This window comes from Vigna unguiculata, chromosome 10 (genome assembly GCF_037176805.1).
Source record: "Vigna unguiculata cultivar grain cowpea cultivar isolate G323 ecotype 2 chromosome 10, ASM3717680v1, whole genome shotgun sequence".
NCBI lineage: Eukaryota > Viridiplantae > Streptophyta > Magnoliopsida > Fabales > Fabaceae > Vigna > Vigna unguiculata.
The window spans coordinates 4,427,032-4,442,383 of record NC_140801.1 but is presented as its reverse complement, the minus strand read 5'-3'; the positions used below and the strand labels follow the sequence as shown (position 1 = coordinate 4,442,383).

The following is a 15,352-nucleotide window of genomic DNA, read 5'->3' as shown; positions in this document are numbered from 1 at the left end:
AACGATGGCGCCAGAACTTCCTGATTTGACCCCTGACACCCCTTCACCTACCTTCAAACGGTTACCACCTTTTAGCCTTAACACTGTTCATCACACTTAAAGGCTGGGGGACTGGTGTATCACACCTAGCCGGTTCCGCTAGCATATCAACACATATCACCCTTAACCGACACCTATGTCGGTCAAGGGTTGGGGACTGGTGTACCACACCAAACCAACTTAACAAAATAATGATAAAACGATCACCATATACCAAGGCATTCGAGTAACCGGCCAAGACTGGTAACCTAGACGTCTAGAGGAACTACCCACCTAAGACGACACACGAGCAACACAAACCGTCAAGGGAAGTAGTCGGTTGAGGTCGATAACTTCAATATACTTAGTAAAATGGAAGCCCCCGCGCTCAATAGGTCTTAAGGGCCTGGGTTAGGGCCTAGGCCCACTCACAGCCCAACCCATGAGATAATCAGACATAATTAATGCTCTATAAATACGCGTGGACCCCAGTAATTAAAGGTACGCATTCATTAATCACAAATTTGACCTTTTTGAGAGTTTTGACTCACTTGAGCTTCGGAGTCCCTTCTGCAGGTAACCCCTCCTAGGTCCAAACCGACATGTGTCAACCGAAAAGAGGCCAACTGAGGAGATAGCGGACTACATGGGTAAGGTGATGCTTGTACCTAACTTATCTTGTTTGTTCTCTGCAGGAACAACTAGAATCATATCTGGTTAAAATTATAAAGTGATATGTTAATAATAAATTTATACCTAAGGTCACATAAAAATAAAATGTATTGAAATAATGTTATGTATCATACTTTTGCATTTCAAATAAAAGGAAAATTAAATATACTTTCCGTTTTTAATAAAATGAATGACACTCATCTCTTTTGTATTTTTAATAAATGACACTGAACTTCCTAAATTTTAATAAAACCGTATCTACTTTATTTTATTTTAAAAATAAATTCAGGAATAGTTACGTTTCTCTAAATTGTATATATACTTTCGATTTTTCTTTTCATTATATAGCCTCTGTAGATATACTTAATGTGAAAAGAAAATGTATTTTTTATTCTTTTAAAAATTAATATGTAAATAAAAAAGTTAATATATGAATTTTAAAAAATAGAATTTAATTATCAAAGTTTTAATACTTATTATTTTAATATAATTTTTTCAGTGGTTCAAAGGGTCTGGTGTCTAAAGTCTTAACGCGCTTCCAGTACAGTAAAATAATAAATATTAAAGATCTGGCTACTTCGAACGCTTTTGTGTCCGATACAGATCATCTCTTTCGATTACTTACTTCCTTGGAATTCGCGTCTTCAACTTCCAAACTCCCAGATATGTACGATGTGCTCATCCACTTCACTGGAGAAGACATCCGCAGAAAATTTGTTTCCCATCTCGAATCTGCTCTCTCTGCAGTTGGATTCACCACTTTCCTTCTCCACCAGAATGCAGTGAACCCAATGCACATCGAAGAACATAATCTGAATCTGTGCAGAGTAGCAATTGTTGTTTTCACCAAAACCTATTCTCAGTCTGCTTGGTGTCTTCATCAGCTTCAACAAATCATTCAATGGCACCAAACTTATTGCCGACATGTTCTGCCCGTGTATTACGAAATTCAGCCATCTGATGTGCGTCTTCAGAACGGTGATTTTGGAAAAGCCTTCGAAGCAACTGCACACCAAACATTCTCAGAACAACAACTGGAGCATGGCATGTCCAGGTGGAGCCACGCACTCACCAAAGCTGCACATTTCTATGGATGGGATGAGAGCAATTACAGGTAAATCACTCACTCACTCTGTAAGCATATTATAAGCTTGTGTTTTAATTTTGATAATACATGACTCTTTCAATAATTGTTATTGAACTTAAAGGAGTGATGCGGAACTAGTGGACACAATTGTTAAGGGCGTTCTTAATTTACCACTCTTGTCTGCTACTGAATTTCCAGTTGGATTACAATCCTACGTGGAAAGAGTGATTCGCACTATCGAAAATGAATCCACCGGAGTTTGTATGATAGGGATAAGTGGAATGGAAGGATCTGGTAAAACCACCGTAGCCAAAGCCGTTTACAATCAAATTCATGATAGATTCATAGAGAAAAGTTTCATTGAAGATAATCCAGAAGTTAGTCGAACAAGAGGGCATCTTCATTTACTAAAAAAACTTCTTTTAGATATCCTGAAAATAAAGGTTGAGATACAGAACGTTGAGATGGGAAGAATTATGATTCGGGAAAGACTTTATGGGAAGAGGATGCTCATTGTACTTGATGATCTAAATCAGTATAAGTATCATGAATTATCAGACCTATGGGAATGTCGTGCATGGTCAGGCAGAGGAAGTGTAATAATAATTACTTCAACATATGAAAACCTACTAAGGACAAGTCAAGTTGATGCTGTTTTTCGGATAAATCCAATGAACCCAAATGAGTCCCTCGAGCTTCTTAGTTGGCACGCATTTAAAGAAGCAAAACCCAAAGAAGAATACCATGACCTTGCTAAAACAATAGTTACTCATTGTGGAGGACTACCTCTAGCCCTTGAAGTCCTTGGAAGTTATTTATATGAAAGGACGAAAAAAGAATGGCATACAGTATTGTCCAAATTAGTGAGAATTCCCCAGCTTGAAGTTCTACCGATATTGAAAATAAGCTTCAATGGTTTACGTAATCAAATGGAGAAAGATTTATTTCTTGATATATGTTGCTTCTTTGTTGGTAAAAGCAGAGCTTATGTTACGAAGATCCTAAATGGTTGTGGAATAGACGCGGATTCTGGAATAAGAGTTCTCATAGAACGTAGCCTCATAAAAGTAAAAAAGAACAATAAATTTGGAATGCATTCTGTGCTACGAGATATGGGACAACAAATTGTTCGTGAAATTTCAGGAAAGGAACCTGAGAACTGTCGGCGGTGGTACGATGAGCGGATGAAACATGCATTGTCAAAGAATAATGTAAGAACATTCTTAATCTACGGCTTTGAAACTTCTTTTGGTAGGGTTTGCTTTCTCATGTTCAATATATTTGTTTTTTCTTAACTTTTTTTTTATCACAGCACACAAAAGTCATGCAAACATTAAGAGATTTCTTCAAACCTTACCCTTTAGAGGTAAGAGACACATCAAGAATGCTGAAACTCGCTGGACATTCTGAGTACCTCTCCAAGAAACTGGGATGTATCAGTTTGCAAGGGTTTTCTTCAGATTACCTACCTAACGACCTTCATCTGCATGATGCCATAGTGATTGATATAAAACACAGTCTTCTTAGACTTGTCTGTAAAAAACCACAGGTTTTTATTACTTGCCATTTTCTTTGCAAACTCAGCTCAAGATAAATATAGTACTTGTTTCCACTTATAACTATTTTATTTCATCATTTTGTTTTCTAATATATTTTATCAAAAAACTATCTTCTTGAAGGTTTTGGCATCGCTAAAAGTCCTTAATCTTAGTCACTCCAAGTACCTGACAAAAGTCCTTGACTTTTCAAGACTACCAAGTCTTGAACAGCTCATTCTCAAAGATTGCCCAAGATTGCGTGAAGTGCACAAATCTATTGGATGTCTCTGCAATCTTACACTGCTAAATTTGAAGGACTGTACAAGTCTACGCAATCTCCCTGGAGAGATATATATGTTGAAGTCTTTAAAAACTCTCATTCTTTCTGGTTGTCCGAAGATTGACCTATTGGAAACAGATATAGTACAAATGAAATCCTTGGTAATTCTAATTACTGAAAATACAGCTTCGAAACAAGTGCCTTTTTCAATTGTAACCTCAAAAAGCATTGGATATATATCCTTATGTGGACTTGAGGGATTATCACATAATCTTTTTCCTTCTATCATTCGGTTTTGGATGTCACCAACAATGAATACCCTATCTTATAAACATTCGTTTTGCATGGATATGGAAAATAATAGTTGGGATGATTTTGCACCAATGCTTAGCAGCCTTGCAAATCTTCGAAGTGTTTTGGTGCAATGTGACACTGAGTTTCAACTATCAAAGCAACTAGAAACTATTATGATTGAATATGGAGCAAATAGTACAAAACCAGGAACTTCAAAGCAGCACTTCAAGTCTTCTTTGATTGGTGTTGGAAGATGCAAATATTTCTTCAATGCTGTCAGCAATAGCATTTCTCAGGTTCTTCTCTAGCTTTCCCTTTGTTCATTACCTTCACCATCAATTTAGTTATAAATTAACAGAACACAACAATACTAATTATAAATTATGTAGTATAAACTACAATACCAAACTTTTAGCACCCAACGCTTCTTCATACGCACAACTTCATCTAAAATTATCTAATTTCAATAACCAAGTGATTATACTTATACTAAGTTCTAGCAAATTGATTTCCACTTTCTTGCTTTGCTACCTTCATGATTGCTTTATTCCCAACGACAAAAACAGAACCGCATTCTGAATCCCTAAAGAAATGATGGTCATATATACTCAACAAAACTATTAACCACCAGATTTGTTTTAAACATGTATTAATTTTTGTTTAACTAAATAAGCCCTTATTTATCTCATGATACAGGTATTTGCAAGCATTGAGTCATGTGATGCTTCTCTCCCGGGTGACAATGATCCTTATTGGTTGGCCCATACAGGTGAGGGACATTCTGTGTCTTTCATTGTGCCTCAGAATCGTGTCCTGAATGGATTGACTTTATGTGTTGTTTATTTATCAATTCCTGAAATTGTGGCAAGTGAATGTCTTAGAAGTGTCTTAATTGTTAATTACACAAAGTGCACATTACATCTACACAACCATGGCACGGCAATTTTCTTTAACGATATAGATTGGCGTGGTATAATATCAAATTTAGGATCTGGAGACAAGGTGGAGATTTTCTTGATTTTTTGTCATGGATTGGTAGTCACGAGAACAATTGTCTATCTGATATTTGCTGAATCAAATGACTTAGAAATGGAACCTGTGCCAACGAAAAATTCCCACGTTAGATTTATAAAAAAAGTTTAAGTCATTTATCCTCTTTGAGAACAGCAGGATCCCTTGAGTTATGGAGTTAATCCTTGTGTCTTTGCGTGTAATTTAGTTTTTCTTAAACTTTTGAGAACAGAAGTATCCCTTAAGTGTAATTTCTCAAAATTGTAATGTGACTTTTGAGCCATTTTTTATCTTGTTTGAGAACAGCAGAATCCCTTGAATTATGGAATCCTTGTGTCCTTCAGTGTCATATATTGTCTCATACTTTCGTTGTGTTTCTTTGAGTATAGTTACATTTAAGAAATTCATGTTTATTACATCCTATTTCTCGCTCATCGTATTGTGCTTCCTTGATTTTATTTGAGCTGTTTATTGTATATGCTTTATGGTTGTTGCTTTTGTCAATTCTTTTACCTTTTATAGCATATAACATTTCATTAAGAAATCCTCGAAAAAAAAATACAAAAAAATCCTGCATTATGAAATAAAGAGATCTGCGATTCGATCTTCTGTTACGTGTTTTGCCTTGGTATCAGTTAGAAAGTCTCTGTTTTAGTTTCAATATAGTGAGCACCGTGGCCTCATCCCTTTGTTTAAGGCTAAATGAAACAAAGTTTAATTTTATTTCTTGTTATTTTCGCTGATTCTATTTATTTTATGTACGTTTTAAATATATCATTTTTTATCATTTATATTTATAAGTTTTATTACAGTTTTCAGTTACGTACAAGGCACGTAACTCTATTTGAGTTTATCATGTAAAAAATGATATTCAAGCAAAAAGCTTTGTATTTCTTGTAATTCTTTATTTGAGTTTATCATGTAATACCTTTGTCCTTTATAAAATTTAAGTGCAATGCTTAAGTTAATATGAGCAAATGGAAACTTACCATATATGATTGATTTTATGGGTAACAAGATATTTATGAACACATGTTTTGTCAATCTTGAGAAGTATAAATTATACGGATCTTAACAATCACTCGTTTGTGATGAGTAATTCTATGTGTTTTGTAAGATATAACATAAAAAACAAAGATGCAGAAAGAAGGTGACAATGCAACATAGTTTATAGTGTTTTATGTATTGAAGACAAAACACATTTTCTCCCACCTCACTTTTGTCAGATCAAGAAGGATAGAGAGAAAAACAAAACTATATTTCCATAATTATGGTAGTTGATGGGTTACCTATGAGCGCTTTGAGAAGGGCTAAGCCATAGAAACATGCAGATATAGATAGCAAATGGAGAGGCTACACTGATTTACGGTTTGTTGTTTAGGAAAGGCGTGAGTTGAAGCAGTACCGTTAAATAAATATGAAACGCTTCCCTGAACTTTTATACTATTAGAAAAGAGTATAAGGGAGAAAAAGTAAACATGAAACTGTGAATTGTATAGTATTTCACTTGCATATCTAAGAGTATAAACACAGTATATATATAGGCTTTGTAGCCTATTGTCAGAAAAATAGAATAGGAAAGAAACAGGGCATTCAGTTGAATAACTGAATGCTGTTACACTTCTCTAATATAGACCGACATAACCTCAAAAATCTAGCTATAATAGTTTATACTACCAAATTTGTTAGGTATTTGTTATCCTCATGCGGAGAGAAGAAAAGAACTCAAGCAGGTTACCAGATATGTCTCTAAAACAAAATCAGACCAAAGAGAAACAAAGGACATGAAAAAGAACCTTAGCCTCAATTACTCGCTGGTTTCAGCTTCTTTGATTTAACCTTGGCATCCATGAAAAAATAGGCCCATTCGCTCTTAATGGACAGTTAAAGATCAAGGAATTGCCACCTACATATTACTCCAAGGCAACTCAGAGGCCAGTTTAAGGAAATATAAACACTTCAACATACAGAAATTAAGAACATATAACCTCAAACTTTATTTTACATACAAAAATATTAGGGACTTATTGATGAAAGAAATATTTTACATTGCCATTGCTTAAGACAAATTGAACAGAGGTGCTTAGTATACACCAAAGGTGTTAAACAAAAGTAAAGTCTCAAGGATACAGAACAAAATTGAGCAACTTCTCCAACATGAATAATCAGTTTCTCTACACAAGAAGAATCAATTGTGTATGACATGTGTTTGCTATGTAAATTGTATTGGAACTTACATTATGCACAATTTTTCTATCTTAAGCTACAAAAGACTACACAAGGGTCCATAATTTGAGTCCCCAATGGCTCTCTGCTGGCGTTTTCTCCAACAATAATGTTTCATTCCAAAATGGTATTGTTTTTCGTTAATTTTTATGTTCTGTTGGCCTTGGTTGTGAATAGAGCAGAGAATTTATAACATGATTATTGGTTACTGGCTGTGTTGTACTTGATAGATACGACACTCACACTAGAGATTTTAGTGTATGGCAAATTTTAAGCAAGCAAAACATTCATATAGCACTTGCAGTAACAATAATGAATTAAAATGTTCTTTGTTGGCATAAATGGTTATAGATTTTCAACGTTAAAGTTTGCCGATATTTCTATGCCTTCTTCTCTCGCTAACATTCTTATTTTCTAAGAACTGAACAGAGTACTTGCAGATAAATAATATGACTAGAAAAGTGAGTTGAACAAAAGTAGAAAGAAAATGCACCTAACCTAACTTTTTCTTAAACTACATTTTAAAGATAGGAAGCAATCCTACGATAGGAAGGGGATGCCATACCCAAAGCTAATTCTAAATTAGAGTCATATACTACAACTTGGGAGGAAAATAAAACATAAACCCTAAATTCAAACAAATTAACCAAGACAAACACCTAAATTAAAATGGTGAGACAATGAACTTAATTTGCCAAACAAGAACTGCACTTTTCATAACTGCAAAACAAAGTGTTGCCTTTTCAAAAACAATAAAGCAATGAGATGCTGTGAGGAATACGCACCTGGGGACGAGGACGGCCCAATGAAGACTGAGATGTGTTGAGAGGAACGTTGACAGCGAGACACAGATTATTTACCATTTTTTTTAGTGTTTCTTATGATGTTGTGACAGGGGTTTCTGATTTATTTATAATTACGTGAAAAACTACCTCTATTAGATAACAAACTACTACCCTAAAAGTCATTTTAAACCAATGAATTCTCCGTCTATAAGAATTTTTAAAATTATGAATATTTAATAACACAATGCAAAGAAAATGAAATCTATTGTTAAAGAATGAATGTATAAATCAAGCAGCAATAAAACACGGTATTGAGAAACAGACGAAGTCTGAACATTAACATAAACTTGTTTCAACAACAAATTTTTGCTAGGTAATTTTGCTTTATGTTTGGGACAGGAGAATGTACACAACTCTTCATGTGATGGAAATTCGGTAGTTTTATTACTTGCAGAAAACCATTCTCCCTGCATGACAATTCCACAAACGGATACCAACTAAAAAGCTCAAGGGCTTCATTTTGGTTCATAACATCCAGTTTATAAACATAATTAACTTTGAGTTGGTTCAGTACCTGAAGATCTCTAGTTGTAATGATTATTACAGTTCCTTGAACGAAAAATTCACGACTCCCGCATATATAGGTTTTCTAACTGGGGAAACTCACTCACATCATCAAGCACAATGAGCAACTTTCGTCGAAAAAGTTCATTCCCCATATTAATTCATCCCTTCCGGGTGCTTTGCAACACGAACATGGTTAGGTCACGATAAAGATGACTTAGCAAATCAAAATCCCTTGTTTGATTCCAAACTTCTCTAATATTTTCAACAAAACTCTTACTGATGAATAGACGATGAATTCAATTATAGATGGCTTTGCCTAAGGTAGTTTTACCCGATCCTCCCATTCTCCATATCCCTATCATACACACTTTGGTGGAATTATTTTCAATACATCCAATCACCTTTTCCACGTGCGACTCTAATCCAACAGGAAATTGGGCAGTAAACAAGTCTATATAGTTCAGTAATATCTGAATGTTCAGAACAATTCGCTCTACATGTTCAGCATCATGCCTTCAAGATGAATGATAATGTGTTACCAAAATAAATCACAACCTTAGCATATGCTTCATTCACTCTTAAATGAAAGAAAGCAGGAAGGATTCATTTGTTTACCTGAAATCTCTGACATCACAACCAGTGATATCTGCTGCTTTCGTGAGTGCACCGCTCCACCTGGACAACGCATGTTCCACTTGTTCTCTTGAATAGCTTTTGTGTGCAGTTTCTTCCAACACTTTTCCAAAATCATTTTTATGGTGACGTACATCGAATGCTTCAATATCGTAAAATACAGGCACAACTATTTGGCCAAAAGTTTGGTGGCATTCAATGATTTTTTCAAGCTCAAGAAGACAGTTGATAAATTTAGTGTATGTTTTGGTGAAAACGATTATTGCGATCTCTTAAGATTTTAAACATTTAGAAGAAAAAGATGAAAGATAGAATTTCAATGATATCTCCAGAAGGAAAAACTGTTACAACAATTAAAATTGCCTTTATTTATAATAAAAGAAGGGTGCAGTAAAATCCTATTCTAGATGATGCTCCATCGTAACATTGCCAGCCTATAATCTGTTGAGGTTGTTAGCGGTGGATAGTGGAAAAGATTCTGCAGCTGAGTGGGATGATTTGATTGTCTGCAGCTGAGAACTCAAATTTAGACCGTAAATTTCTTGTTGCAGCTCAGATATTCTGATAAGGTCTCCTTGAGAGAATCGTTCTTTCAAATCATTCCACATATCTATAGCATTTTCCAGAACTATGATGCTCTGGCCAATGAGACTCAATCACGGAGTTTATAATCCATAAGTGAATAATCATGTTGCAGCGACTCCAACTCTTATAACTTGGATCAAAAGTGCTGGGAATCGGTATACTCCCATCAACAAACTCAAACTTATTTTTGGCACCCAAAGCACGTTTCATGGTTCGTGCCCACGCATGATAATTTGAACCATTCAACATGGGAGTGACAATAACAGAGGAAGGGCCATCACATGGATGAATATAATAGGGATTAGTGGGATCTTGTGATGGATCTATTTGACTACCACCAGTATTGGAACCGGAACCACTACCTTGGGCCATCAGAGTTACAACCTGGCTCTGATACCATCTTAAGATTTTAAACATTTAAAAGAAAAAGATGAAAGATAGAATTTCATTGATATCTCCAGAAGGAAAAACTGTTACGGCAATTAAAATTGCCTTTATTTATAATAAAAGAAGGGTGCAGTAAAATCCTATTCTAGATGATGCTCTATCGTAACATTGCCAGCCTATAATCTATTGAGGTTGTTAGCGATGGATACTGGAAAAGATTCTGCAGCTGAGTGGGATGATTTGATTGTCTGCCCTGCTGAGTTGGTGTATTTGTGAAAATCCAATTTTACCCTTTTCATCATTTTCGTAATTTAACACGATCTTAGAACCTGCTATTGCTCGCTTGTGTTCTTCCAGCTTCATTCCCTCCAAGTTCTCTTCGCTAATCAAAGTTTTGACTTGAGCTTGTAAAAGGGCAGAGTGGAGATGAGAAACGAACCTTTTACCGATGTCTTTCCCTTCAAAATTGATGAATGCATCGTATATGAAATGGGGTGCTGATTTAAAGAAGGATAAAGATAAAGACGAAGATGATGATGAAGAAGAAGAAGCGAACTCCATCGATGAACTTGAAGTCAACTCTTCGCAGGTAAAGCAATAATGTTAAGATTAACACGTTCTGTATGTGGTCTCCGAGTGCATTATTATGACCCACCCGCAATCGCTCTATGTTAAATGCATATACGTTTGATATTTTTCCTCCTGAACCCACCTCAGTATGCAATTATTCTGCAACCTTCACGTTAAATTTTTACAAAAACACTTTAAGAGCTGCAATTACTCACTTTCGATTTCAAAGAAAAATTTCAAATCACTTCTTTTTATTAAAATATTTATGGTGTTTAGTTAAGACTTTTAAAGAAATTATGATATTCTACCAAACCTATTAAAAATATTTAGAAAAGGACAAACTTAAATAACATTTTAAAGAAAAACAATACATGTGGGGAATTCATAGTTTTTCTGTTCTTTTTTTTTTTCATTCTAACACAAGAAAGATGACTACCACTGAAAATTGGTTTAATTGATTAAAGTGCATAGCACAAGTAAGAATATATTTCCACGGGACATCTTAATTTTTTTAATAGAAACCTTATATCAGGTTTATTAAGTAATTTTTTATTTAATTTTTGTTTACGTTTCTTGTGATGCTGTGACAAGGGTTTATCATTTTTTTTCTTTAATTACGTGAAAAACTACCTCTGTTAGATAACAACTGCTAACCTAAAAGTCATTTAAACCAATGAATTCTCCATCTATAAAAATTGTTAAAATTAATAAATATTTAATAACACAATGCAAAGAAACTGAACATTATTGTTAAAGAATGAATGTATAAACCAAGCACCACAATACAAAACATATTATTGAGAAACAGAGGAGCAGTCTGAACATTAACTTACACAAGTTTCAAGAGCAAAATTTAATTAAATAAATAGAACATGATTTATCATGAGTAAGACAAGTTATAAATTCTGATTAACTCTTGGACGTTGTTCTCATTATTTGTTCTTTATTGACCTTTACACAAGGAATATGGGTTCTTTATTTCATAGCTGTCTTGTAACAGAGGATATTCACTTGTGCTAATTACATAAGACATTTTTCACCTTGGTTTGCTTAGTTCTATTTACAATTGTAATGTTTGACATGTTGTCCACCTTCATCATGTAGCTGTCCCATATTATTCAAAACGTTTCTAAGTTAGCTCTTCATTTCCATCAAAAGCATATGAGGTTTGAAGTGAGCTCTGCTGGTTGAATGCAGTTTCTAAGACAACCCCTGGGTAGCTTGTCTCCTGCGATGAATATAGCAAAGACAAACAATTGATAAATCCTTAAATATGTGTTCATCATTGATACTCAGTACTGAGTCTCACAAGTTAACAACACAAGCATTGTACTTAAAAAGGAAACACATTCCAGAGAAGTTTGAAAATCATATAATGTTCTTACAATGTTCTTTGTCAATACATCTTTTACGTCACCCTGAAACCATAATAGACTTCTTTTCGCCGATTCTTTTGGCCATCTCTGACGGATAATTTCTCTTCCCATGTCCTGTAACAAAGGATGCATTTCAAGTTTGTTGTTCCTGTCAACTTGTATGAGGCCACATTTTATGAGAACTGTTATTCCAATATCAGCATGCTCTTCCCAGTTATTTAGCATTTCTGTAACATAGCCTCTCTCTCTACCAATAAAGAAAAAACATACATCAAGAAATATATTCTGTTCCATGTCACTTAAACCGTCAAAACTTATTTTCAATTTTTTTTGAACTACACCCGTAGGAATTATTTTTAGTTTTGACAATACACTTTCCCACTCTTCGATTGTTCTGTCACATAAAAAGGAACCAAGGACCTGAAGAGCTAGTGGTAATCCTCCACATTGAGCAACTATGTTTCTTGCAAGTTCCTTCACGTCTTTTCTTGGTTTTGCTTCACCGAAGGCATGACAACTGAAAAGCTCAAAGGAATCATTTTCGTTCATACCATCCATTTTATAAACATAATCTACTTTGAGTCGGTTTAGCAGCCGAACATCTCTAGCTGTAATGATTATCACACTTCCTTGACCGAACCATTCACGATTCCCGCATAGGTTTTCTAATTGGCTAAACTCATTTACATCATCAACCACAATGAGCAACTTTTTTAGTGAAAGTTCAGTCTCGATCATAGTTCTTCCCATCCCATGGCTTTCCACCTTTAACGTGGATTTTAGGACATCATAAATAAGATTTTTTTGCAAATCAACGTCCGTTCTATATACTCGATTCCGAACTTCTGCAATATTTTCTATAAAACTCTTACCAATGAATTGACGATAAATTCGATTGTAGATGGCTTTGGCTATGGTTGTTTTACCTGATCCTCCCGTTCCCCATATCCCTATCATACAGACTTCAGCGGAATGGTTTTCAATACATCCAATCAGCTTTTCCATGTGCGACTCTAATCCTACAGGAAATCGAGTAATAGACAATTCTGAATAGTCCAACAATGTCTGAACGCGGCTAACAATTACTTCCACGAGTTCAGCATCATGCCTTCAAGATGAATAGAAACGTTTTATCACAACCTTAACATATGATTCATTCAGTCTCAAAGGAATGAAAGTAAGGATTCATTAGTTTACCTGAAATATCTGGCATCCCAACAAGTGATACCTGCAGCTGTGGCGAGTGCACGGCTCCACCTGAACAACGCATGTTCCACTTGTTCTCCTGAATAGCTTTTGTGTGCAGCTTCTTCCAACGCTTTTCCAAAATCACCCTTCTGATGATGTACATCCAATGGGTCAATCTCGTAAAATACGGGCAGAACTATTTGGCCAAAAGTTTGGTAGCATTCAACGATTTTTTCGAGCTCAAGAAGACAACAAGTAGATTCAGTGTATGTTTTGGAGAAAATGATTATTGATATCTTAGAGCCTGCTATTGATCGCATATGTTCTTCCACCTTCATTCCCTCCTGAACATTCTCCTCGTTAATCAAAGTTTCGAATTCAGCTTGTAAAAGGACAGAATGAAGATGAGAAACGAACTTTTTACCGATTTCTTCTCCCCCAAAGTTAATGAACACATCGTATATGAAATGGGGTTCTGATTTTAATAAGGATGAAGATGATGATGATGAAGAAGCGAACTCCATCGAAGGACTTGAAGTCAACTCTTCAAATATAAAGCACTAATGTTAACATGTCATCCCATAAGAAACATCAGAATAAAAAGACTGTATATTTAAAATAAAACAGAAAATGCTAATAAAAGAAGTAGATATGCGTTACGAAACCCACCAATATTTTCCTCCTGGACCCACCTCAGTGTGCATATTTCGTTTCCTGCCACCTTCTCCTTGAATTTAAGATACTTTTAAGGGCTGCAATTATTCACTTTGAATTTCAAAAATAATTCAAATAACTTTATTCTATTAAAAGATTTATTGTATTCCTTTAAGACTTTTAAACACAGAAAGAAATTCTATTGAAACTATTAAAATGATTTAGAAAAAGACAAATGTACCTAATCGACACTGTTTTAGTATGGAATCAGACGATCTCAAGAACTTTGTGTCAATTCTCCCTTTGCTCCTCTCTGAACTCTCCCTGAATATGCTCGTTGCGTGAACTCCGAGGGTGGGGGTACCTGCAGTACTCTGACGCTCAACTTAAATATGTTAGTTTTGAAATGGTTAAAATGCCAAGAAGGGGGGTTGAATTGGCTAATTAAAACTTTACCTTGTGTTTGGATAGAGCATTTCAACAAGGCTTAGAAATTGAAATGCTTTGTATTTGAATTGCTTGTAATTAAATTCCATTCATTTTTAAATAACTTGTTTGGATAAGGAAATTAAAATACCTTACATTTCATTTTGTTATTTAGAAAAAAAATTGAATTTATTGTGAGATAAAATTTAATTTTAACAATATTTATTTTACGCTTAATTATGTCTCGAGTTCATGATAAATTTGGAAACATGCTCGACAACCCAGATGGGTCGAGCAGACCCAACTACGCAATCGAATTGGTTAGACCTGGCGACCCACCCTAGCTGGACCGACTACGAAGCCCAGACAGGCTGGGTGGCCCGATGATCTAGAGGCCTGACGGCCCATACTGTATGATTGTGCCGTCAAGTTCGTCAATATGGCCTAGTCAAACCCGTCTAGGTCATTGGTCCAATGCTCCAGACTGGTGGAAGGAACATGCTTTTGTTCTCATTAAACTTTAATCCATAATGATTGAATAATAAGGGATATGACCAAAACTGGGTTTGTTTGGGTCACAAACACATAAAATATTGTGATGTTTATTTGGTTTATTAGAAGAGAGAAAATTGAAATGAAAAAGGAGAGAGTGATAGAGTAGAACTAAAAAAGAAGAAACCGACATGTGTAGCCATGGTAATAAGATGGATCATATTATTAAATTATGTAAGTGCATTCATATTATTATTATATAATTTTGACACTCCAGCTAAGCATGCATTGACTCAAAGGGGTGAATTGAAATCATAAGTAAAATTGCAGTGTGTGCCTGCCCTCAGAAAAAGACAAGGCCATTAGCAGTACATGGAACTAAGACTAGGTATTTGGGTTTTCTAATTAATCATCCAGGTTTTCAGGGAGGAATGCACTTACATAACACGTTTATGGAATTTAATACATAGAGTGATTGGTATCTTTCCAGAACTAATGGTTTCTTTAATCACATAGTGTTTTACGTTCTTAATAAAAAATTCAAGGTTCTATCATATTTCAAG

General features: G+C 35.0%; 1 protein-coding gene and 2 pseudogenes across 2 annotated transcripts; 1 reads left to right on the top strand and 2 right to left on the bottom strand.

Annotated features, from left to right (window-relative positions):
• Nucleotides 1-1,268: 1,268 nt before the first annotated feature.
• LOC114165123 (disease resistance protein RUN1-like) lies at nucleotides 1,269-5,891 on the top strand (annotated as a pseudogene). Its single transcript, XR_014985397.1, has 5 exons — nucleotides 1,269-1,804; nucleotides 1,899-2,988; nucleotides 3,090-3,326; nucleotides 3,457-4,185; nucleotides 4,586-5,891. The product of XR_014985397.1 is annotated as a disease resistance protein RUN1-like (transcript).
• Nucleotides 5,892-7,266: 1,375 nt separating this feature from the next.
• On the bottom strand, nucleotides 7,267-10,068 carry LOC146882025 (disease resistance protein RPV1-like; annotated as a pseudogene).
• A 1,488-nt stretch (nucleotides 10,069-11,556) lies between these two features.
• On the bottom strand, nucleotides 11,557-13,802 carry LOC114166788 (disease resistance protein RPV1-like). The gene is made up of 3 exons (XM_028051617.2): nucleotides 13,227-13,802; nucleotides 12,039-13,137; nucleotides 11,557-11,881 (listed from the first exon to the last, which is right to left on the bottom strand). Exons 1-3 carry the CDS (start codon nucleotides 13,739-13,741, stop codon nucleotides 11,783-11,785), a joined length of 1,713 nt encoding a protein of 570 aa, XP_027907418.1. The 5' UTR covers nucleotides 13,742-13,802; the 3' UTR covers nucleotides 11,557-11,782.
• Between the last annotated feature and the right edge of the window lie 1,550 nt (nucleotides 13,803-15,352).